Source organism: Equus przewalskii, chromosome 12 (assembly GCF_037783145.1).
Source record: "Equus przewalskii isolate Varuska chromosome 12, EquPr2, whole genome shotgun sequence".
Lineage (NCBI taxonomy): Eukaryota > Metazoa > Chordata > Mammalia > Perissodactyla > Equidae > Equus > Equus przewalskii.
In genome coordinates, this window is record NC_091842.1 from 18,872,808 (window position 1) to 18,900,425 (window position 27,618).

Sequence of the window (27,618 nt, forward strand, 5' to 3'; positions counted from 1 at the left end):
ACAGTTATATCAGTGGTTTCTTGTCCCCATCACTTTTCATTATATCACGTCTTCACTACTTTTGACTATAAAATTTGGGGAAACCTCTAAATTCTGAGGTTCTCAAAACAAAATAAAGCCAGGTGTCTTTCAAAACACAATTTATTTAAGATAGCCCGTTCAATTTTGGTTGTCTTCAAAGTACCATAACTGATATAACTGGAATATACTACACTGTCATACTTCTGAAGTGCAAATCCTATTCCTTTTCAATATAGCTAAATACACCCACCCTCAAACTCTTTTCATTTGAATTCCATGTCATCATACTGCTGCTTTTTCTCTTTACTACATCCAACACTCATATATTTTGCCATCCTTTTCAATGTCCTTTGTCATATTTTGTCAATCTTTGCTAATATCTGCCAACCTCCTTCCTGAGCTTCTGTTTCATGTAAAATACAAAAATAGAAACAAAATAATGTTTTCCTTTTGGATACACATTGCAGCATATACACATACTGCAGCATGTAAATGAGCCCTTGCATTATGTTGCTCCTACCAATTCTCTCCATGTAAGTGTGAAGATGATTAGAAAACATAAAATTCAGGATGGCCCAGGATGTGAAAAGTACACTTATTCTCATTCCCAAATTATTGTATCTCATTGTTTTAGGAGATTTCTAAATCACCCATTACCTTCTTCTAGCAAGATCACCACTCACCTAACTGGCTGGTTATTTGGGCCAACATCACTGAAGCCCATCTCCTGCAGTTTGCAGCACCTATAATTTTCATAGTGCCAAGTGTGGGTTTGTTGTTTCAGGTCTTCCATATTTGTGCTAAGAAGAATATCCCGGAGCTTAACAAAGTCACAGTGATTCTCATTTTCCACTAGGCAAAAAAATAATAAAGCCACAACACTCATTATCAATCCCTGGCACTCAAGTATTCTTGAATGCATGCATGCATAAAAACACACTTAAAATAACAGCTAAGGGATCATTCTGGTTAATAGCTGTAATTCTTTAAATCATGGAACTGTGGTTATATGGTGCATACCAATTACAGGCAGAGTTTATTTTTAGACCAGGAAACTTGCTTTCAATTTATTAGGCAAACAATAAATAGGAAACAGTGAAATAACACTTTATGTTATATTAATATATGTCATAGGTTTTCATTAATAATTATTGTAAAATAATTAATCTTTATTATTTAATTTTATATTTAATGCTATATTAAATTAATTTAATATATTACTATTTCATTAATAAATAATTGTAAATTAGCATTTTACAAACTACTCTCAATGTATTTCACAAAGTGCTAATAGATAATGCAATAATTTTACTAAAGTAAATAATTTCATTTAATTTCATTAAACAACTTACAAAGTAAATAATTTTATGCACTCATAAAGGCCTTAACAATTGTGCATGCTTTGGCTATCAAATTCTACGTATACACCATATTTATGAGACTTAAATAGTCAATATACAAAATCAATCAATAAATTCACATGGCTCTCTCTGATGTTTGTATATCCAGAAAACTGAGCACAACATATTGTGTATTGTGTACGATATTGTAACCAAATCTTAATATTCATTATAATATGTTGTTTTTAAGTATGTTCATAAATTTAAAAATTTCTAATATATCAATTGATAAAAAACAACTTTTCAAAACTACTACAGGTAGAGATAATCCATCTCCCAGTACTTAGCATCACAAGTATATGAACCACAGCTGCTTACTACAATATTCCAACTCATTATGATAGTAGCTAACATAAGTGTCTAGGTATAATTTATCCAAAGGTAAATTATATTTCTTGATTTTAAAAAGAGTTTACCATCCTTTTTTCTAGTGACTATTTAAAAGTGCTTTATAAATTAGATAGTAGATATTTATGTGACATGCTTTAAACACTAGTATTTATACTTCAGTGTTGTTCAAAGTTCTTTTGTTCAAAGCACTTTCCAACATTCTGAATGTGATGGTTTATGTATAGAGAGATAATATGCATATGGTAGATTGGGGTAAATGAAAAGGTTCTGCTCAGCCTCTGTGGATTTTTCCCTAAAGCACCATCCAGCAAATTCCTATGAGAATGAATCATAGTTAAAGTGAGCACTAACTTAAGTGAACCAGAATCTGTGCTTCCTATTAGTGACTGTGAATTAACTGTTTTGCAAGAGTTACCAATATTGGTTCACGTTAAAATGTTGATTTGAGACTACAAGTATATATATATACCCATATATATAATTGTGTATATAATATATATAATATATAATAATTATTATTTATTATATTTTATAACAATATATTATTATATTTTATATATATTATAATATATACAAAATTATTCCAAAGCAAGCCTTCTCACTTTCATCATATTTACCTTGTAAAACTCCCCAAGGGTACTGACGGCCTCTGACCACCCTTTTTCCAACTTTCACTTCATCCGTACTTCCCACTACAGCAAGAGGTAAGTGTCCCTAGAAAGTAAGAACAGTTTTAATCATATTCCCTTATACAAATATGGCTTACTTTCTTACTCTTGTCTCTGTTACGGAATAATAAAGACAAAAATATCATAATAAGTTTATTCAAACAAATGATATATCCTGCCTCAAATTTTATGACTTGGCAATAAATTGATTTCTGCAACCATTTATGTCAGACCATGCACACAATTAAAAGCTATTTACTGAGTAGAGCCTAAAGCAAAGCATTCTGCTGGGGGGAATACAAAGAAAAAAGATTTTTAGTAGACATATTTTTCTCACATTCTCTTTACCTTAAAACACAAAGATAATGTCAAATAAATCATACACAGAGGGTCTCATCAAGATGGCGGTGTAAGCAGACTCTGAATTCATCTCCTCTGATGAACACAACCAGGTTACAACTATTTTTGGAAAAATTACCCCAGATAGCAAACTGAAAACAGTATAAAAAGAACCCCCACAACAAGGGACAGTCCTGACTGAGGCAGAAGAGGCAGAAATTCCTTCTGGACAGAAAAAAAGCCACCTTCACGAGCAGCAGAGTTTCACTGCTGGCCGGGGGGAGCCACCCTCAGATATGCAGCCCTCCCTGGTGGAGTGAGGCCCTGAGAGGGGGCCTGACACTGCTATAAGCATCCTTCAGACTCAGCACAATTGAGACAAGGGTCTTACTATCTGGTTTTGTGGGCTATTAACTGCAGCGGGTAATACCTTGAGAAAAGCTATCAGAGGAAAGTAAGAAAAAAAGGCTCTTAAAGGGCCCACACACAAGAATACTCTATCCAGCAAGGTTGTCATTCAGAATGGAAGGAGAGATAAAGAGCTTCCCAGAAAAGCAAAAATTAAAGGAGTTTATCACCAAGAAAGCAGTTCTACAAGAAATGCTGAAGGAACTTATTTAAGCAGGAAAGCAATGACCATAAATAGGGATAAAAAATTATCAACCCTCCCCCCTCCCCAAAATCCAGGCAATAAAATCACTGGTAAAGGTAAAAATATATTAAAGGTAACAGACCAACCATCTATGAAATAACATGAAGGTTAAAAGACAAAAGTACTAAAATTACCTATTTCAATGATATGAGGGTAATGGATAGACACACACAAGAGATTATATATGATTTCAAAAACATAAAATGTGGGAGGAGGCGAATGAAAAAGCAGAGCTTTTAGAAAGAGGTCAAGCTAAAGAGTCTATCAACTCAATATAGACTGCTGTATACACAGAACATTATACAGGAACTTCATGGTAATCACAAACCAGAAACATATAATAAGTAAGCAAATAAGTAAGATGAAAGAAATCAAAGATATTACTAAAGAAAGCCATCAAACCACAAGGGAAGAGAGCAAGAGAAAAAGACAGTAATAGAGAAGAACTACTAAAACACCCAGGAAAAAAAAGTAACAAAATGGTAATAAATACATATCTGTCAATAGCTACTTTAAATGTCAATGGACTAAATACTCCAATCAAAAGGCATAGGGTGGCCAATTGGATAAAAAACAAGACCCATGTATATGCTGCATACAAGAGACACACTTCAGACCAAAAACACTCACAAACTGAAAGTGAAAGGATGGAAAAGGATACTCTATGCAAATGACAAAGAAAGAAAATGGGGGTAGTAATACTTATATCAGATAAAATAGACTTTAAAGCAAAAACTGTAACAAGAGACAAAGAAGGGCACTACATAATGATAAAGGGAAGAATCCAACAAGAAGATATAACACTTGTAAATATCTATGCACCCAACATAGGAGTACCTAAATATATAAAGCAATTATTAACAGACATAAAAGGAGAAATAGACAGTGATACAACAATAGTAGGGGACTTTAACACTCCACTTACACCAATGGATAGATCACCCAAACAGAAGGTCAATAAGGAAACGCTGGCCTTAAACGACACCTTTGACCAGATGGACTTAGTAGATATATATAGAAGATTCCATCCAAAAACCACAGAATACACATTCTTTTCAAATGCCCATGGAACATTCTCCAGGATTGATCACATATTAGACCACAAAATAAGTCTCAATAAATTTAAGAAGGTTGAAATAATACCATGCATCTTTTCTGACCACAAGGGTATGAAACTAGGAATCAACTACAGGAAGAAAAGAAAAGCCAGAAAAACTTGTAGATTAAACAAAATGCTACTGAACAATGATTGGGTCAATGAAGAAATCAAAGGAGAAATTTAAAAATTCCTGGAAAAAAATGAAAATGAAAATGAAAATGTGACATGCCAAAATCTATGGGACACAGCAAAAGCAGTTCTAAGAGGGAAGTTCATAGCAATTCAGGCCTACCTCAACATAGAAGAGAAATCCCAAAGTCAGCAGAAGGAAGGAAATAATAAAAATCAGAGCAGAAATAAATGAAAAAGACTAAAAATTAATGAAACCAAGAGCTGATTCTTTGAAAAGATAAACAAAAAAGGAAAACCTTTAGCTAGACCCACCAAGAAAAACAGAGAGAAGACTCAAATAAATAAAATAAGAAATGAAAGAGGAGAAATTACAATGGACATCTCAGAAATACAAAAGATAACAGAATCCTATGAAAAGCTATAAGCCAACAAATTGGATAATCTAGAAGAAATGGATAAATTCTTAGAAACGTATAACCTTCCAAAACTGGACCAAGAAGAAGTAGAGAATTTGAATAGACCAACCTCCAGTAAGGAGATCGAAACAGCAATCAAAGACCTCCCAAAAAAGAAAAGTCCAGGACCAAACATCTTCCCTAGTGAATTCTACCAAACATTCAAAGAAAACGTAATACTTATCCTTCTCAAACTATTCCAAAAAGTTGAATGGGAGGGGAGGCTTCCTAACTCATTCTACGAAGCCAACACTATCCTGATACCAAAACCAGACAAGGACAACATGAAAAAAGAAAATTACAGGCCAATATCACTGAGGAACATCGATGCAAACATCCTCAACAAAATCCTAGCATATGGAATACAACACTTTATTTTTTTTATTTATTTTTTAAGAAAGATTAGCCCTGAGCTAACATCTGCTGCCAATGCTCCTCTTTTTGCTGAGGAAGACTGGCCCTGAGCTAACATCCATGCCCATCTTCCTCTACTTAAACATGGGACGCTTACCACAGCATGGCTTTTGCCAAGCAGTGCCATGTCCACACCCAGGATCCGAACTGGCAGACCCTGGGCCGCCGAGAAGCAGAACATGTGAACTTAACCACTGCATCACCAGGCCGGCCCCTAAATACAATACTTTAAAAAGATCATACATCATGATCAACTGGGTTTTATTTCAGGGATGCAAGGATGGTTCAACGTCCACAAATCTATCAATGTGATAGACCACATTAACAAAATGAAGAATAAAAATCACATGATCATCTCAATAGATGCAGAGAAAGCATTTGACAGGATAAACAGCATCCTTTTATGAAAACGACTCTGAATAAAATGGGTATAGAAGGAAAATACCTCAACATAATAAAGACCATATATGACAAACTCACAGCAAATATCATTCTCAATGGAGAAAAACTGAAAGCTATCCCTCTAAGAACAGGAACCAGACAAGGATGCCCACTGTCACCACTCTTATTTAACATAGTATTGAAAGTCCTAGCCAGAACAATCAGGCAAGAAAAAGAAATAAAAGGGATCCAAATTGGAAAGGAAGAAGTAAAACTGTCACTATTTGCAGATGACATGATTTTATATAAAGAAAACCCCAAAGAATCCACTAAAAAACTTTTAGAAATAATAAATGAATACAATCAAGTCACAAGATACAAAATCAACATACAAAAATTGGCTGCATTTCTATACACTAACAATGAAGTAGCAGAAAGAGAAATTAAGAATACAATCCCACTCACAATTGCAACAAAAAGAATAAAATACATAGGAATATACTTAACCAAACAGGTGAAAGATCTGTACACTGAAAACTATAAAACATTGTTGAAAGAAATTGAAGAAGAGACAAAGAAATGGAAAGATATTCCATGCTCTTGGATTGGAAGAATTAACATAGTTAAAATGTTCATACTTCCTAAAGCAATCTATAGATTCAATGCAGTCCATATCAAAGTTCAAACAATATTTTTCATAGAAATAGAACAAAGAATCCTAAAATTTATATGGGACAACAAAAGACCCCGAATAGCCAAAGGAATCCTGAGGAAAAGGAACAAAGCTTGAGGTAACCCACTCTCTGATTTCAAAATATACTACAAAGCTATAGTAAGCAAAACAGCGTGGTACTGGCACAAAACCAGACACAGAGACCAATGGAACAGAATCCAGAGCCCAGAAATAAACCCACACATTTGTGGACAGCTAATATTCGACAAGGGAGCCAAGAGCATACGATGGAGAAAGGAGAGTCTCTTCAATAAATGGTGTTGGGAAAACTGGACAGCCCCATGCAAAAGAAGGAAAGTAGACCATTATCTTACATCATGCACTAAAATCAACCCAAAATGGATTAAAACTTGAATGTAAGACCTGAAATCATGAAACTTCTAGAAGAAAATATAGACAGTACACTCTTTGACATTGGTCTTAGCAGCATATTTTCAAGTATCATGTCTGACTAGACAAGAGAAAGAATAGAACAAACGAACAATGGCACATCAAACTAAAAATCTTCTGCACAGCAAAGGTAATCATAAACAAAACTAAAAGACAACCTAACAGTTGGGAGAAGATATTTGAAAACCATGTATCAGATAAGGGGTTAATATCCAAAATATACAAAGAACTCATATGTCCCAACAACAAAAAACCCAACAATCCAATTAAAAACTGGGCAAAAGATCTGAACAGAGATTTCTCCAAAGAAGATATGTGGATGGCCAACAGGTGCATGAAAAGATGTTCAACATCATTAACTATCATGGAAATGCAAATCAAAACTACAGTGAGGTATCACATCACTCCCGTCAGAATGGTTACCATTAACAAGACAGGAAAGAACAAGTGTTGGAGAGGATGTGGAGAGAAGGGAACCCTCGTACACTGCTGGTGGGAGTGCAAACTGGTGCAGCCACTATGGAAAACAGTATGGAGTTTCCTCAGAAACTTAAGAATATATCTACCATACGATCCAGCTATTCCACTGCTGGGGATTTATCCAAACAATTGGAAACCACAAACGCATAAAGATACATGCACCATGTTCATTGCAGCATTATTCACAATAGCCAAGACTTGGAAGCATCGTAGGTCCCCAACAAGGGATGAATGGATAAAGGAGATATGGTATTTATACATGATGGAATACTACTCAGCCATAAGAAATGATGAAATCCGGCCATTTGTGACAACATGGATGGACCTTGAGGGTATTACACTAAGTGAAATAAGTCAGAGGGAGATAGTCAAATACCATATTTTCTCACTCATAAGTAGAAGATAAAACCAATGACAAACACATAGCAACAGAGATTGGATTGGTGGTCACCATAGGAGAAGGGGGCAGAGGGGAGGGCAAAAGGGAAGATTAGGCACACATGTGTGGTGATGGACTATAATTAGTGTTTGGATGGCGAACATGATGCAATCTACACAGAATTTGAAATATATTATGATGTACGTTTGAAAGCTGCATAATGGTATAATCCAATGTTGCTGCAATAAAAAAGAAATAAAAAAGAAATGATCCACAAATAACTTTTAACTCCAATATAAAAGTTAAAAAACAAAAGTATTGAGAATAATTATAATAATTAGTTAATGGGTATACAATATAAAATATATTAATAAATAGCCCTGTATATGTCAGTAAATTCTAAATACAATTAAAATTTCACTCTGGATGGTGAGAGTCAGGGGCAGTCTGAAAAATGAGGTGCAACCCAAGAAAGACTTGGGAAGATGATAAACAAAGTAGGTAAAAAAACAAAAAAGGAAGCTACAGACCAAAATCTTATGAATATTGATGCAAAAGGACAAAAAAAGAAAAAAAAAGAAGGCATACAAATCAGAAATAAGTGAGTTATCTCTGTTCTCAGATGACATGATATTTTCAACATATTTTAATTTAAATATAATTGACATATAACATTAGTTTCACGTGTATAACATAATGATTAAATATTTGTATAGATTGTGAAATAACCACCAAAATAAGTCTAGTTAACATCCATCACCACACAGTTAGAATTTTTTTCTTGTGTTGAGATCTTTTTTTTTTTAAAAGATTTTATTTTTTCCTTTTTCTCCCCAAAGCCCCCCGGTACATAGTTGTGTATTCTTCGTTGTGGGTTCTTCTAGTTGTGGCATGTGGGACGCTGCCTCAGCGTGGTCTGATGAGCAGTGCCATGTCCGCGCCCAGGATTCGAACTGATGAAACACTGGGCCGCCTGCAGTGGAGCGCGCGAACTTAACCACTCGGCCACGGGGCCAGCCCCTTGTGTTGAGATCTTTTAAGATCTTCTTAACAACTTTGAAATATACAGTACAGTATTATTTTTTCCTTTTCTTATTGTGGTAACATTGGTTTATAACATTATATAAATTTCAGGTGTACATCGTTATATTTCAATTCCTGTGTAACTTATATCATGTTCACCATGCAAAGACCAATTACAGTGCATCACCACACACATGTTGCCTAATCACCTCTTTTGCCATCATCACTCCCCACTTCCCCTCTGGTAACCACCAATCCAATCTCTGTTTCTATATGATTGTTTGCTGTTTTTGTTGTCTACTTAGGAGTGAGATCATATGGTATTTGACTTTCTCCCTCTGCCTTATTTTGCTTAGCATAACACCCTCAAGTTCCATCCATGTTGTCACAAATGGCCGGATTTCATCATTTCTTATGGCTGAGTAGTATTCCATTGTGTATATATGCCACATCTTCTTTATCCATTCATCCCTTGATGGGCACCTAGGTTGCTTCCAAGTCTTTGCTATTGTGAATAATGCTGCAATAAAAATAAGGGTGCATGTATCTTTATGCACTCCTAATTTTGCTTCTTTCTCTGTGCTTCTATCTATGTATTACATGGGTCATATATGTCTTCTGATCTTGGAGAGGTGGCCTGATTTAAGATATGCATTATGAGGCCCAGTAATGTTCTCGCTCTCATCACTAGTCCCAAATGTTCCAGGAGCATCCCCTTTGTGGGCTACTTTTGTCCTGTTGTGGCAGGGTGGCTCTTGTGGCAGATGCCCAGGGAGCCTAGGCTGTCTCCCTGGCTGGTTGGTTGTAATTCTCAGCTGCATGTAGCTGCTATGGACACTTCAGTCACTCTATTGGGTATGGAGATCCCAGCACAGTTGGCTGCAAGGTCTAATAGCACATTCATGTTGCAGTTGTTCTGTTGAGTAGGCCCCAAGCATGCTGGTTGCTAGGCTCATGGGCTTACAATTGCTGTATGCCTCCAGCCTGCAAGGCTGTCAGCTCTCTCAGGACTGAAGCCGAGTGGGACTGGCCTCAGACATGGGAGCACCTACCCTTTTCAGGCTTTTGAATGTGTGGCAAATCCCTTATGTAGCTGTTTGAGAAGCACAAGTCTTCTGCAGCTATGTCCTACCTCCCACGTGGCCTCACACACCATTAACACAGTCCTTCCTCATGTGCTCATGCAAACCTCCTGAAGTGGACCCAGTCACCCCACTGCAGAAGCCTCACACATTCACCCAGTGCCCCAGACACTCCACCCACTCCTCACACATGCCCTGCCCTACAGAGGCTAACCTTCTCCTTTGGCTGCAGAGGATCCAGGCACCCAGCTTATGCAGGCTGACAAGTTTCCCAAGGGCTTGCTTTTGGGTAGGGCCAGTCCCTAGGGCAGGCTGCCTGCCCTTGCTGAGCTGGATTAAATTGGTGCTCTAGTAGGTGGGGCAGACCCTGGTATACCATGCCAGAGGAAGTACCTCAATGGAATCTTCCAGCCTCTGTGTCAGCACATCTGTATTAGGTCACAATAACGGCTGCTGCCAATGTCTCAGTCCCTGGAGAGGTCTCACCTCTCACCAACATGCACCAAGAGACTATTAGGTGAGTCTCTTCTTGCCAAAGGACTGTGCAGCTTTCTTTCTGGTGATTTTAGGTTGCTTTCCAGAATGGGTGAATTTGTGCATGGGCCCTTTAAGAGCTGGCTTTTTACCCCTTTGTGTCCAATAGCTTTTCTGGAAGTATTCTCAACAGACTTGAGTAGCCAAAAAAATCTTGAAAAAGAAGAACAAGATTGGATGTTTCACACTTCCTGAATTCAAAACATATTACAAAGCTATAGTAGTCAAAGCAGATTGGTACTGGCATAAGGACAGACATAGAGGCCAATGGAGTCAAACAGAATTAATTCTCATGTATTTGATCAAAAGATCTTTGATAAAAGTGACAAAACAACTGCATTTGAAATGGACAATCTTTTCAACATATGGTGCTGGGAAAACTGATTACCAACAGGCAAAAGAATAAAGTTGGCCTTATCTTACGTCATATAAAAATCAACTCAAAGTCAATTAAAGACCTAAATATAAGATCCCAAACTATAAAACTACTAGAAGAAAACATAGGATATGGATTTGGCAATAATTTTTTTAGTAAGACATGAAAAGCATGGGCAACAAAAGCAAAAAATACAAGTGGGACTACATCAAAGTTAAAAACTCTGTGCATCAAAGTACATAGTCAACAAAGTAAAGAGTCAATCTATGTAATGGAAGACAATATTTTCAAACCAAATCAAATAACGGGTTAATATCCACAATATATAAATAACTCCTAAAACTAAGCAAATTTTTAGTAAAATTAATAAATTTTAAAATGGACAAAGAACTTAAATAGACATTTCTCCAAAGATGAACACAAATGATATGAAAATATGCTCAGCTTCACTAACCAATAGAAAAATGCAAATCAAAACCACAATGAGATATTGCCTCACACTCATTTAGATGGCTTCTATTAAAAGAAGACTATAACAAGTCTTGACAAAAATGTGGAAAAATTGAAGCCATTGAGCATTGTTGGTGAGACTATAAAATGATGCAACCATTATTTAGTCTTAAAAAGGAAAGAAATTTTGTCAAATTCTGCAACATGGATGGACCTTGAGAACGTTATGCTAAGTAATATTAACCGGTCACAAAACACAAATAACATGACTCCACTTACATGAGATGTCTAAAATAGTCAAATTCATAAAAACAGAAATCTGAGTGGTGGTTGCCAGGGCAAGAGGTAGATGGAGAATTGTTGGTATGGATATGCAAGATTAAAATGTTCTGGAAATCTGTTGAGCAACAATGGGGATGTACTTAACACTAAAACCAAAAGAATAGAAGTCATACAAAATATGATCTCAGATCATAGTAGAATTAAAGTAGAAATCAATAACAAAAAAATAGCTGCAAAAATTGAAGATAAAACAACACACTTTCAGGGACCGATCCCTTGATCAAGTAGTTAAGTTCACACACTCTGCTTTGGTGGCCCAGGGTTTCACCACTTCAGATCCTAGGCATAGACATGGCACCGCTCATCAAGCCATACCGAGGTGGCATCCCACATAGCACAACCAGAAGGACTTACAACTAGAACATACAAATATGTACTGGGGGGCTTTGGGGAGAAGAAGAAGAATAAAAATGAAGATTGGCAACAGATGTTAGCTCAGGTACCAATCTTTAAAAAAAAACACACACACACTTTTAAATAACCCATGGCTCAAGAGAAATTTTTAAAGTATTTTGAACTAAATGAAAATAAAAATAAAAGTTAAGAAAATAGGTGGAATTCAGTGAAACCAGTGCTTAGAGAGAAATTTATAGCATTCAATGCATATATTAGAAAACAGGAAAGATATACATTAATAATCTAAGCTTCTACTAGGAAAAAGGGAAAAAAGGGCAAATTACATCCAAAGTAAGCTGAAGAAAATAAAAATTAGGGCAGAAGTCAATGAAATTGAAAGAGGAAGTCAATAGAGAAAATCAGCAAAACCAAAAGCTGGTTCTTTGAAAATATCAAAAATATATATAAGCCTCTACCTAGGTTAACTAAGAAAAAAAGAAAAGACACAAATTATTAATATCAGAAATCAAAATGAGACCATCACTACTGACCCCATGTACATGAAACTGAAAATAATGGAATACATTGAACAATTGAACAACCCACATATTTGATAACCTAGGTGAAATGAATCAATTCATACAAATTTACACAAGGAGAAATAATATGAATTTGCCTTTATCTCTCAAAGAAATTGAGTCAATGATTAATAAATTTTCAAAATATGAAGCACCAGACCAAAATATGTTCACTAGTGAATTTTTCCATTCATTTAAGGAATAAATTGTACCATTTTCTGAAATCTTTTCCAGTAAATAGAAGCAAAGAGAATATTTCCTCATTCTGAAGCCTGCATTATCTTAATACCAAAATGAAACAAAGACATTAAAAGAAAGAAAAACTACAGACCAATATCTCTGATGAAAATAGATGCAAAAATCCTCAACAAAATATTAGTAGATTGAATCCAACAGTGTATAAACAGAATTATACTCCATGACCAACTGGGATTTGTTCCACTTGGATTGGATCAACATTTAAAAAATCTATTACTGTATCCATTACATCAAGAGCCTAATGTAGAAAAACACATAATCATATCAATAAATGCATTTGACAAAAAGCATTTGAAAAAAATCCAACAACCTACATGATAAAAACTCTCAGCAAACTAGGAGTAGCAGGAAACTTTTTCAACTTGATAAAGAAGAACATCTGAAAAAACTACAGCTATTATCACAAGGGTGAAAAACTAGAGGTGTTTCTACTAAAATTTCTGCAACTAATAAGCAATAATAACAAGGTTTCAGGATCCATGGTTAATACACAAAAATCAATTGCTTTTTCATATGTCAGCAATAAACAATTGGAATTTGAAATTAAAAATACAATATCACAGTAACGACAAAAAATTAAGTAGCTAAGCATAAATCTAAGAAAATATGTGTAAGATCTATATGAAGAAAACTATAAAACTCTGAAGAGATAAATGAGAGAAAAATAAACAGAGACATCCCATTTACGTAGAGAGGAAGACACAATTTTGTCAAGATGTCAGTTTGTCCCAACAAAATCTATAGATTCAACACAATTAAAATCAAAATCCCAGCAACCTATTTTGTTACAATTGACAAACTATCTCTAAAATTTATTTTGAAAAGCAAAGGACCCAGAATTTCCAACACAATATTGAAGAAGAAGAAAGTTGGAGGACTGATAATACTTGACCTCAGAACTTACTACAAAGATACTGCAATCAAGACAGTGTGGTAATATCAAAAGAATAGACAAGTAGATAATGGAACAGAATAAATAGAAAGCCCAGAAATATTCCCACACAAATACAGTCATCTGATCTTTGATAAAGAATCAAAGGCAACTCAATAGAGAAAAGATAGTCATTCCAACAAATGATGCTGGACGAACTGGACATCCACGTGCAAAAAAACAATCTATAAACAGACATTACCTATCTCACAAAAATTACCTGGAATTGGATCATACACCTATGGAATGAACAACAAAAAGAATACTAATGTATGCTGGGAACTTTAGTTAATAATGTATCAATATTGACATCAATTGTAACAAATGTAGCAAACTAATGCATGATGTTAATAACAAGAAAAATCTCGGGGGGAGGTGTCTTAAAAATGTATATAGGAACTCTTTGTACTTTCTGCTTAATTTTTCTGTAAACTTTAAACTACTAAAAAAAAGTCTTTTAAATAACTTTTTAAAGGACAGAAAAGGTGCTGAAAGACACATGTGAGGTGAGAGTTTAATAAAGGCTAAACTGTGTGACTGCTACTTTGCAAAGGTGAACTGAGTAATGAGACAACTGAGAGGGACTCTCCTGGAGTTATAACAAATAACAAATACCTCAGGAACTATTCCTTAAAGAAGCCACAATGTGGAGTGATTTGAACAAGATAGTGAAATGGGAGTTCTCTGCCATAATCTCCCCACAGAAGCATAAATTTTGACAACCACTCATGGACAAGAGTGCCTTTGTAGGAATCCAGGTGTCCAGTGGAGAAGTTCCAACACAGCATTTGAGCAAAAAGTCTGAGAATAAATACTTCGAAGAAGATAAGAGGAACAATTTCACTTTACTCACATTGCCTCTTGCCTTTGGTGGCCCAGGACAGTGCTAAGTGACCCATGGGGCCCATTGTTTCTCCCATGGGGAAAGTGAGAGTGAGTGCCCAGCTTCCTCAGCCATGTGGGTGCTATCCAAAAGGACCACTTCTGTCTGGCCCCCCTCAGAATACTGAGGTGAGTAGCATGGCTGAGTGATTGGGGGAAGCTGGGAGTGAAAAGCAAAGAATAGAAATGATAGTCTCAAGGGCATGGAACTCAACAAAAGGCCATGGATACTCCTAGCCACGTGGTTAAATTCCATCAGGAGGCTGCCCAATGAGTCATTTGGGACACCTTGCCTGTGGACCTCACCAACTGGTCCATGGGCATGCCAGCACTCAAGGTACCTCACCCATTCACAAGGCCAGTTACCAGGAGTGTCCCTGCAGAGAGTAAGTGCAAGACTTTGCAGACGGCTCATGAGCATGCACATAAAGCTGACTCAACTCAGCAGGATTGGGAGAAGGCACACAAATATGAGATTTCAGGGCATCACCCTAGAGAAACAAACAGGAGGCTCTCAGAACATGACCAGCTTGGTGGGAATAAGAGAAGGTATACAATATTAAGAATTGCCCCCGGAGGCAACAAGAGATGTGGAGGAGGAATATCCATTAAAAAGTATGAGAGCACCTCAGAATTGCTAGCTTAGAATACTGGCAAAGGTATTGGTATCCAGAAGCCAGTTAGTAAAGACCAGAGGAGGTGACACCTTCTTAAAATGAAAATAAAAAATACCAGGACTTTAGGGAACAAGAAAAATCAAGGACACATGACATCACCAAAGGAACAGAATAATTTTTCAGTAACCAATCTCAAAGAAATGAAGATCTATAAAGTGCATGACAAAGAATTCAAAGTAATTGTCTTAATGGAGTTCAGCCAGCTACAGTGGACAAAGATATACAACTCTACGAAATCAGGAAACAATACATGAACAAAACGAGAATTTCAACAAAGAGATGGAAATCATAAAAATAATCAAGCAGAAATGTTGGAACTGACGAATAAAATAAAATAATGTAATAGAGAGCATCAATAGCAGACTTGATGAAGCAGAAGAATCAGTGAACTTAAGACATTTGAAGTTCCCTCATCAGAGGAGAAAAAGGAAAAAATGAAAACAAATGAAGAAAGAATACGGGATATAAGAAAACTCATATATGCATTATGGGAATCACAAAGAAGAAGAGAAAGAAAAAAGAGCAGAAATTTTATTAAAGAAATAATGGCTGAAAATTTCCCAAATCTAAGGAAAGAAATGGACATCAAGGCACATAAAACTCAACATCTCCAAAAAGGTTGAACCCAAAAAGAGACTACACCAAGGCACTTTATAAATAGCACTTCATAAAAAATCAAAGAAAAGGAATTTTGAAAGCAGGAAGAGAAATCAAATTGTCACATAAAAGGACACTCTTAATAAGAGTATCAGCAAATTTCCCAACAGAAACTTGCCGGCCAGAACAGAGTGGATGATATATTCAAAGTGCTGAAGGAAAACAAAACCAGACTAAGAATGCTTTAACCAGAAACGCTATCCTTCAGAAATGAAGGAGAGGCAAAGACTTTCCCAAACAGGAGCAGAGGATTTTATCACTAGTAGACCTGTCTTACATAAAATGTTAACGGGAGTCCTTCAAGCTGAGACAAAGGGATGTTAACTAATAAAATGAAAACATATAAAGCATAAATCTCACTGGAAAATGTAAGTATCAAATTCAGATGCAAATTTAAGTCAAATTCAGATAATCTAATAATGTAATGGTCAAGTATAAATCCTTTTAAGCTCTAGTATACAGGTTAAAAGAGATAAGTAATAAAAATAACTTCAATAATTTGTTAATGGATACACAATATAAAATGATGTAAACTGTGACATAAAAAACATAAACTGTTCATGGGGAGTAAAAAGGTAGTTTTACATGATATCAAAGTTATCAGCTTAAAATAGACTGTTATAACAATAAGGTGTTTTATGTAAGCCTCATGGCAACTACAAAAAAAACTACAGGATATACGCAAAAGATAAAGAAAAAGGAATCAAAGCATATCATTATAGAAAATTATCAAATCAAAAGAGAAACAAAAAGAGGAAGAAACAAAAGATCCACAAAACCCAAAAAACAATTAACAAAATGGCAATAGAAGCCCTTGTCTAGCCAAAAGTATTTTAAATGTAAATTATTAGATTCTCTAAACAAAAGACATAGAGTGGTTGAATGGATAAAAAAAAGAGACACATTAAAATGCTGCCTATAAGTACCCACTTCAGCCTGAAGGACATATATATGCTCAAAGTGAGAGACAGAAAAAAATGTTCCATGTAAATGGAAACCAAAGGCAGCAAGGGTAGAATACTTATATCAGACAGAGTATACTTTAATTCAAAATATACAACAAGGACTAAGAAGGTCATTATATAATTACATAAGGGGTCAATTCATCAAGAGGGTATTACAATTGTAAATCATCACGGCACAAAATATATATATATATTTATATATAAATATATAAAGCATATATTAATAGATCTGAAAGGAAAAATACACAGCAATGCAATAATAGTAGGGGACTTCAATACTACACTTTCAACAATGAATAAATCATACACACAGAAAATCAATAAGAAACAGAGGACGTGAACTGCAATTTACACAAAATAGACCTAACAAATTTATAAGGAACGGTCCATCCAACAACAGCAGATTACAAACTTTTCTCAAGCATCCAAGGGGCATTCTCCAGGAAGATGATATGTTAGGTCACAAAACAAGTCTTAAAAATTTTAAGATTGAAATCATATCAAATATCTTTTCTAAGCACAATGGGACAAAACTAAACTAATAACAGGAAGAAAACCAGAATATTCACAAATGTGTGGAACTTAAAGAACACACTCTTGGGACTGGTCCAGTGCCTGAGTGGTTAAGTTCATGTGCTCCACTTCAGCAACCTGGGGTTCACTGCTTCAGATCCTGGGCATAGACCTATGCACTGCTCATCAATCCCTGCTGTGGCAGCATCCCACACAGAAGAACTAGAATGACTTACAACTAGGATATGCAACTATGCACTAGCGCTTTGGGTAGAAAAAAGAAAAAAGAGGAAGATTGGCAAAAGATGTTAACTCAGGGCCAATCTTCCTCACAAAAAAAAAAAAAAAAAGAGAAGACACTCTTGAACAACCAATAGTCAAAATAAATCAGAAGGGAAATAGAAAATATCTGGAAACAAAAACAGAAACATCAAAACATATGTGATGCTGCAAAAGTAGTTCTAAGAAGGAATTATATAGCAATAAATGTCTACATTTAAAAAAAGATTCTGATTAATGATGGCAATATAGGAGGCTCCTGATCTCACCTGCTCCCACAGACACACAGACTCTACAGCTACGTACGGAAGAATTTCCAGTGAAAGAAATCCAGAAACTAGCTGAGCAACTCTTGCACATCGAGTAGTGAAAAAAAAAACCCACATTAGAGAGGCTGAGACACAATCTCACCAAGAACCCACTCTCAGCGTGGCATCACAAAACCAGGAGGAAACTCACAACCCCCAGATTCTCCCTCATGAGTAAAGTGCTTGGATTCCACATCTGTCACACAACTTTAAATACATCCATCTGAGAAACAGACCTCAAAAAATCTAGCTGTAAAAGGCAACGGAGCTTGCTTCCAAGAGACCCACAAGGCTATAGCAAAATAAGAAACAGTTCTTAAGGAGCTCAGGAGGATTCACTGTAGCCATCCTCCCAGGGCCCATCACAGAGGCAGTAGACTGAAACCAGTCTTTCCATGAAGGATGCCTACTTGCTTATCTTAAATGCTGTAGCCCGAGGGGCAGACTTCTCATTTAGCACACATCTATGGGCTAACTTCAATACTGCCCAGACATGAGGGAGACTGGTGGATACAATCTTTGTGTTCTCCCTCCACCTTCCTTCATGTCACTGGTATTTCCTGGTGAGAAGCTCGTACATAGGTCTGGCATCCTGGCTTTTGTGGGTGCTGCACAGGGGACACATTCCTTGATCACCTGACTCTGGTGGTCAGTGGAGCATACATTTGTAGTTCCCATAGGACAGTAATAGAGAAGCAGTTCTTAACAAGCTATCTCCCAAGAGCCCAGCACAGAGGCAGAAGACTGAAAAAAGTCTTCCTAAGAAATAAGACTTTTCTTATCTTAAAATGTGTGGCCTGAGAAGAAGCCTCTAATTTAATACATATCTAGGGACTGATTGTAATACCCTCCAGAGACCTGGGAGGCCGGCAGGTGCCATGTTCATGCTCTCTTTCTGCCTCACTAGAGGAGGCTACCTCCCCAAAAGGAGCTTGTGCTCACATCTAGAACCCTGGCTGTTATGGTTGATGCCCAGTGTATACACCCATTGATTGTCTGGTTCTGATAGCCAGAATCGATTAAATTTTGGGGTTTCACAGGACTTTAACAAACATAGAAACAGCCCTTAAACAGCTATCCTGCCAGGGTACAGTGCAGAGGAAGCAGGCTGAAATGCCCAGTCTTTCTGGGGAAAAGACCCATATACAGATCTTAAAAGCAGCAGCCTGAAGGTCAGGCTTCTAATTTAACACACATCTAGGGGCTGAATTCAATAGTCTCCAGAGGTTTGGGAGGCCAGCAAACTCCATCTTCATGCTTTCCATATGTCATGCCACACGTCATCAGTGACACCACTTGTGGTGCCCCAGCTTTTGTGGCTGCCACCCACAGGACACATCTATTAATGGCCTGTATCTGATGGCCAGGAGGACTTGTGTAAACAGGTTCAATAAGATGGTAGAAAAAAAGAAACATTTTTAAACTGGATATCCACCAGGGCTCAGTGTAGAGAAAACAGAAAGTAATGTTCATCTTCTACTCTTCCCCTGAAAAAGATTTATTTGCATACTTTAAAACTGCTGCCTGAGGTCCCAATTTCCAATGAGCCTACATCTAGGTGCTGACTGAGATACTCACCTTTGAAACACTGACAGGTCTTAGCACAACCTCAACAAACGGGAACCAATAAGAACAAAAAAAGCCACTTGGACAATCACAAAGATTTGAGAGAAAACTAAGAGCTAGGGCAGGGTTGAATCATATGATTGATCTCTTACCTGAGTTCACCGCTACAAGACTGGGAGTAGTGGCTGTTTTATCTAATGCACAGAAATCAACACGGAAAGTAAAGGAAAATAGAGTCAGAGGAATATGTGCCAAATGAAAGAACTAAATAAAACTCTAGGGAAAAAAACCTTTAGAGGAATGGAAATAACTGATTTATCTAATAAAGATTTCAAAATAATGGCCATAAAGATGCTTACTGAGTTCAAAGAAAGAATGGATGAACAGATGAGAATTTCAACAAAGAGATACAAAATATCAGAAAGTACCAAACAGAAATCGCAGAGCTGAAGAATACAATAAAAACACTAAAAAATTCAATAGAGGGTTCAACAACAGACTAGGTCAATGGAGAAAGGGTTCAATGAACTAAAAGACGGGTAGTGGAATTCAATCAATCACAGAAGGAAAAAGGAAAAAGAAGGAAAATGAGTTAATATAGCTTAAGAAACTTATGAAATAACATCAAGTTGACCAATATTTGCATTATAACATCCCAGAGGGAGAAAAAGAGAGAAAGAGGTGGAAGGTTTATTTGAAGAAATAATGGCAGAAAACTTCTCTAACCTGAGGAAGGAAACAAACATCCAGATCCAGGAAGTCCAGAGAGTTACAAAAAAGTGGAATCCAAAGAGACCCACATCAAGACATATTATAATTAAATTGCCAAAAGTTAAAGACAATGAGAGAATTTTAAAAGCAGCAAGAGAAAAAGAACTCATTTCTTTAATGGATCCCCATAAGACTATCACCAGATTTTTATGCAGAAGCTTTACAGGCCCAGAAGGGAGTGACACAATATATTCAAAAAGGTGAAAGAAATAAAACTGCCAACCAAGAATACTCCACCAGGCAAAGTTGTCTTTCAGAAATGAACGAAAGATAGAGTTTTCCAGACAAGCAAAACCTGAGGGAGCTCATCATCACCAGATATGCCTTACAAGAAATGTTAAAGAGATTTCCATAAGCTGAAACCAAAGGGAGAAATAGATACAATAATAGCTGGGGACTTTAATATTCCATTTTCACCAGTGGACATATCATCCAGACAAAAAAACCCACTACAGAAACATTGGACTTAAATGACATATTAGGCCAGATGGACATAATACATTTTCACATACATTCATCCAAAGAAGCAGAATACACATGTTTCTCTAGTGCACATGAAATATTCTCCAGAATAGCTTATATATGGACCACAAAATGTCTTAATAAATTTAAGAAGATTGAAATTATATCAAGCATCTTTTCCAACCACAATGTTATGAAACTAGAAATTAATTACAAGAAGAAAATGGGAAAATTCAGAAATATGTAGGGAATTAGAAAAGCATGCTACTAGGGCAGCCCAGTGGCATAGTGGTTAAGTTCGTGCACTCTGCTTTTGTGGCCAAGGGTTTGCAGGTTCATATCCCAAGCATGGACCTAGCACTGTTTGTCAAGCCACACTGTGGCAGCATCCCACATAAGCTAGAAGAAGATCGGCACAGGTGTTAGCTCAGCAACAATCTTCCTCAAGCAAAAAGAGGAAGATTGGCAACAGATTTTAGCTCAGGGCCAATCTTCCTCACACATACACAAAAATGCTACTGAAAAACCAGTGGCTCAAAAATAAATAAAAAATATCTTGAGACAAATGGAAATAAAAACACAACATACCAAAACTTATGAAATGCAACATAAGCAGTTCTAAGAGGAAAGTTTGTAGTGATAAACACCTACATCAAGAAATAAGAGAGATTTCACATAAACAACTTAAATTTAACCTCAAGAAAAAAAAATAAAAAATGAACCTCAAAGTTAATAGAAGGAAGAAAATAACAAAGATAAGAGCAGTAATAAATGAAATAGAGAACAAAAAATTAGAAAAGATCAATGAAACTCAGAGCTAGATTTTTGAAAAGATAAAATAGACAAACCTTTAATAGACTCACCAAGAAAACAGATGACGACTCAAATAAATAAAATTAGAAATAAAAATGCGTTACAAATACTAAAGAAATACAAAGGATCACAATCGACTACTATGAACCATCAAGCTCCAACAAATTGGACAACCTAGAAGAAACAGACAAATTCCTAAAAACATACAATCTGCCAAGAGTGAATAATGAAGAAATAGAAAATCTGAACAGACCAATTACTTGAAGAGAGATTGAATCAGTAATCAAGAACCTGTCAACAAACAAAAGTCCAAGATCATATGGCTTCCCAAGTGAATTCTACACACTTATAGAAGAATTAGTACCAATCCTTCTCAAAGTCTTCCAAAAAATAGAATACGATATTATACTTCCAAACTTATTTTATTTTATTTTTCTAAATATTTTTTGGTGAGGAAGACTGCCTTAAGCTAACGTCTGTTGCCAATCTTCCTCTTTTTTGTATGCAGGACAATGCTGCATCATGGTTTAATGAATGGTGTGTAGGTACGCACTCAGGATCTGAAACCATGAACACTGGGACACCAAAGCAGAGCACGTGAACTTAACCACTACGCCATCAGGCCAGCCCCCAAACTCATTTTAGAAGGCCAGCACTACCTGATAACAAAACCAATCAAGGACACTATAATAAATGAAAATCACAGGCCAGTATTCATACAATGATGGTTTAACATTTACAAATCAATGTGATATACCACATTAACAAAATGAAGGATAAAAATCACACGATCATCTCAATAGATGCAGAAAAACATTTGACAAAATTCAACATCCATTTATGACAAGCGCTCTCAACAAAGTGAGTATAGATGAAATGCAACTCAACATAATAAAGGCATATATGATGATCCCACAGCTAACATCATACACAATGACGAAAAGTTGAAACCTTTTCCTCTAAGATCAGGAACAAGACAAGGATGCCCACTATCACTGCTGCCATCACCATAGTACTGGAAGTCCCAGCCAGAGCAATTAGGAAAGAAAAAATAATAAAATGCATACAGATTGGAAAGGAACAAGTAAAACCATCTCTCTGTGCAGAGGACATGACTTATGTATAGAAAACTCTAAACTCCACCAAAACACTCTTATAAATAATAAATGAAATCAATAAAGTTGCACAATAAAAAATATAAAATTTAGTTGTATTTTGTACTTTAATAACAAGCTGCCAGAAAGAGAAATTAAGAAGACACACATTTAAAATTGCAGAAACAGGATGAAATTCTGAGAATAAACTTAATCAAGGAGGTGAAAGATCAGTACCTTGAAAATTATAAGACATTGCTAAAAAGGAATTGAAGAACACACAAACAAATGGAAAGATATTCCATGATCATGAATTGGAAGCCTTAAGGTGAAAATGTCCATACTAACCAAGGCAATCTACAGATTCAATGCAATCTCTTTCAAGTTTCCAATAACATTTTTTTAGAGAAATAGAACAAACAATCCTAAAATATGTATAGGTCCTCAAAAGACCCCTAAAGCCCAAGCAATCTTGAGAAAGAAAAACAAAGCTAGAGGTATCAAAGCTGATTTCAAACTATATTACAAAGCTAAAGTAATCAAAACAGTATGGAATTGGCATAAAAAGAGATACACAGATCAATGGAACAGAATATAGAGCCCAGACATATATCCATGCAGATATGTTCAATTAATTTAACACAAAGGATGGGGCCGGCTCCATGGCCGAGTGGTTAAGTTCGCATGCTCCACTGCGGCGGCCCAGGGTTTGGATCCTGGGCGCGGACATGGCACGACTTGTCAGGCCACGTTAAGGTGGTGTCCCACATCCCACAACTAGAAGGACCAGCAACTAAGATATACAACTGTGTACAGGGGGGTTTGGGGAGATAAAGCAGAAAAAAAAAAAGATTGGCAACAGTTGTTAGCCCAGGTGCCAATCTTTAAAAAAAATTTACACAAAGGAGCCACGAATATACAATGGAGAAAGGATAGTCTCTCCAATAAATAGTGTGAGGAAAAATAGCCACAAGCAGAAGAATTAAGCTATTTTACACCACCCACAAAAACAACTGAAAATGGATTAAATATTTGAGCATAAGACCTAAAACCATAAGACTCCTCAAAAAAGCAGGGATTAAACTCCTTGGCATCAGTCAGCCAAGGTTTTATGTATTTGACACCAAAAACAAAGGCAATTAAAGGGAAAAAAGCAGCAAATGGGACTACCTCAAAGTAAAACCTTCTGTACAGCAAAGGAGACTATCAACAAAATCTATAGAATGGAATAAAATATTCACAAATCATATTTCTGATAAGAAGTTAATATCCAAAGTATATAAAAAACTCAATAGGAAAAAATCAACTAATCCATTTTAAAATGGACAGAACAACTTATTAGACATTTTTCCAATGAAAACATACAAATGGACAACAGGTACACAGAAATGTGTTCAACATCACTAATCTTAAGGGAAATTCAAATGAAAACTATAATGAGATCTCACCTTAGACCTGTTAGAATGGCTATTATCAAAGAGACAAGAGATAACAAGTGCTGGCATAATGCAGAGAAAAGAGATTCTTTGTGCATTGTTGGGAAAATGTAAATTGGTACTGCCACCTAGAAAACACTATGGGTGTTCCTTAAAAAATTAAAAATATAGCTACCACATGATACAGTAATTCCACTTGTAGGTATTTATCTGAAGAAAACAAAATCACTATATTGCAGCACCCTATGTTTATTGCAGCAATATTTACAATATTGTAAATTCACATTATTTACAATAGCCAAGCAATGGAAACAACCTAAATGTTCATCAACAGAGGAATGGATAGAAAAAACTGTGGTATTTACAAGCAATTGAATAATATTTAGACATATAAAAGACAGAAATCTCATTATTTGTGATGACACAGATGGACCTTAAGGACCTTATGCTAAATGAAATAGGCATGACAAGGAAAGACAATTACTGTATGACTTCATTTATATGTAGAATCTTAAAAAAAAAATCAAACTCATAGAAAAGAGATCAGATTGGTGGTAGTCAGAGGCTGAGGGTGAAGGATGAACAAGATGGGTGAAGGTGGTCAAAATGTGCAAACTTCCAATTGTAAGATAAATAGGGCCTGGAGATGTAATGTACAGCATGGTGACTATACTTAACAGTACTGTATTATATTAACACAGTACTTAATAGTAATACACTTCACAGTACTGGTATTTCCTAAGAAAGTAGATCTTAAGAGTTCTCATCACAAGAAATAAAACATGTAACTGTTAAATAAAGTTACTATGGTAATCATTTTGCAATATATACATATATCAAATCATTGTGTCATATATATAAAACTAATACAATGTTATATGTCAATTATATCTCAAATATAAAAAGAAAATAAAAAAGGAAAATTTCAATATACAGCCTAACTTTACACATCTAGAAACTAGAAACACATTAAGAACTAGAACTAGAAGAATAAACTAAACCAAAAGGTAGCAGAATGAAGAAAATGACAAAGATAATAGCAGAAATAAATGATATGGAGACCATAAGAAAAAGAAAAGATAAATGAATATAAGTCATAGCTTTTGTAATGGTAAAGAAAATTAACAAACTTTTTTTGTCTAGATCAAAAAGGAGACTCAAATAAATAAAATTATAAATGCAAGAGGAGACATTACAATTGATACCCCTAAAATAGGAATGCTCCATAATAGACTATTATCACCATTTATACACCAATTGAATAACCTACAAGAAATAGATAAAAACCTAAAAGCACACAACCTATCAAGACTGAATCATGAAGAAATGGAAGACCTGAAAACACCAAAAATAAGTAGGGAGACGCAATCAGTAGTCAAAAACCTCCCAACCAAAAAATGCCTAAGCCCAGATTACTTCACTGGTGAATTCCACTAAACATTTAAAGGATTACCACTATCCTTCTAAAACTCTTCAAAAAATTGCAGAGGAAGGAACACTTCCAAATTCATTATACAACTTCACCATTTCCCTGATACAAAAGCCAGAAAAGGACACTATGGGAAAAAAATTACAGGTCAATATCTCAGACGAACATAGATGCAGAAATACTTAAGAATACTAGCAAACTGAATTCAATAGTACATTTAAAGCTTTATACACTATGATAAATTAGGACTTATCTCAAAGATGCAAGAATGGTTCACTATTTGCAAACCAATCATTGTGATATTACCACATTAACAAAATGAAGGCTAAAGTTATATGATTAATATAATAATTATAATTATATATGATTACATATATAATAATTACATAATTATATAATATATATGATTAAATATACCATAATTACATAATAAATGACTAATTACATATATGATTATAATTATATATCTTATAATTAATATGATTATAGTTAATAATGTACTGTGTACCTGAAATTTTCCAAGAGAGTAGGTATTCAGTGTCCCCCAACAATGTGCAAATAAAAGGTAATTCTATGAGATGATAAATATATTAATTAGCTTGATTTTGGTAATCATTTCACTATACATAGTGATAAGAAAACATCATGTAGTACACGTAAAATATATATACAATGATTATTTGTCAATCAAATATTTATGAAGCTGCTTACAAAAGAAACAACAGCTAAAGACAGAGCTTTCCCTGAGGAGAGACAGCAATCTTGCCTAGGAAGCTTTGTCTTGTAAGCAGGGTCAGTGTCCAAACAAAAAGCTCGCTAAAAGACAGAAGTTCAATAAATAGTTAAAGAAGCCTGTGTAGGGAGAAAAAAGAGATTAACACAGCCAGTAAATCTGAAGCCCAGCCCTTGATATGGGCTGAATAATTTCCCCTCAAAATTCACATTTTGAAGCCCTAAACCCCAGACCTCAGAAGATAACTATATTTGGAAATAAGACCTCTAAAGATGTGACTAAGTTAAAATGAGGACATTGGTCTGGGCCCTAATACAAACTGACTGGCATCCTTATAAGAAGAGGAAATTTGGACACATAGAAATGCCAGTGGTAACTTGTGCAAAGAGGAAAAACCATATGAAGACATAACAAGAGAGGGGCCAGATGAAAGGAAAGAGGCCTCAGAAGAAATCAAATCTGCCAACTCCAAGAGTTTGAGAAAATAAATTTCTCTTGATTAAGCAAAAAAAAAGGAGCCACAGGGGCTTGACTGGTGGCGCAGGGCTTAAGTTCACACATTCCGCTTCAGTAGCCTGGAGTTTGCCAGTTCAGGTGGGGACCTATGCACCACTTGTCAAGCCATGCTGTGGCAGGCATTCCACACATAAAGTAGGGGAAGATGGGCATGGATGTTAGCTCAGGGCCAGCCAATTTTCCTCAGCAAAAAGAAGAGGATTGGCAGCAGATGTTAGCTCAGGGCTAATCTTCCTCAAAAAAAAAAAAAAAAAGGAGCCACATTTTGACTTGATCAGTTTTAGAGAAGTTTATGTCACAGGGCAATGTTAAGAACAATTTAGCAATCAGTTGGCAATTAGTAGAGTTTACCATCCGAGTATAAGCATGTGAAGAGATGTAAAGAGTCACACCAAAACCAATGTCATTCCAGGGTGACTGTTGCCATACCAAAAGCTGTGCCTCTCTAAAGAGCAACATCAGGGACTTAACACTGTAGGAAAGAAAGTAGATTTAACTAAGATAATTTGGCTATACAAATAACAATATCAAGCCCTATGGCAGAAGGGAAAATTACTACCCAGCCTTGCTACAATATAGTACCTGAAATGTTTCATTTTGAACAAAATATTATGAAGAATGCAAGCAAACAGGAAAATTTGACTCATACATCAGAAAAAAGGCAATGGAAACTGGCTGTGAGACTGATCAGAAATCAGATTTATCAGATAAAA

The 27,618-nt window shown here is 35.7% G+C and overlaps 1 protein-coding gene across 2 annotated transcripts in view; it reads right to left on the reverse strand.

Moving 5' to 3' along the window:
- The window catches only part of SEPTIN14 (septin 14), a 144,131-nt gene that overhangs the window by 10,000 nt on the left and 106,513 nt on the right, over positions 1-27,618 (reverse strand). For both annotated transcript variants that reach the window (XM_070567919.1, XM_070567918.1), the window contains 2 exons: positions 2,390-2,486; positions 705-873 (listed from right to left, as the gene is read on the reverse strand). In XM_070567919.1, coding sequence (XP_070424020.1) covers positions 705-873; positions 2,390-2,486 — 266 coding nt within the window. The remainder of the gene's footprint in view (positions 1-704; positions 874-2,389; positions 2,487-27,618) is intronic.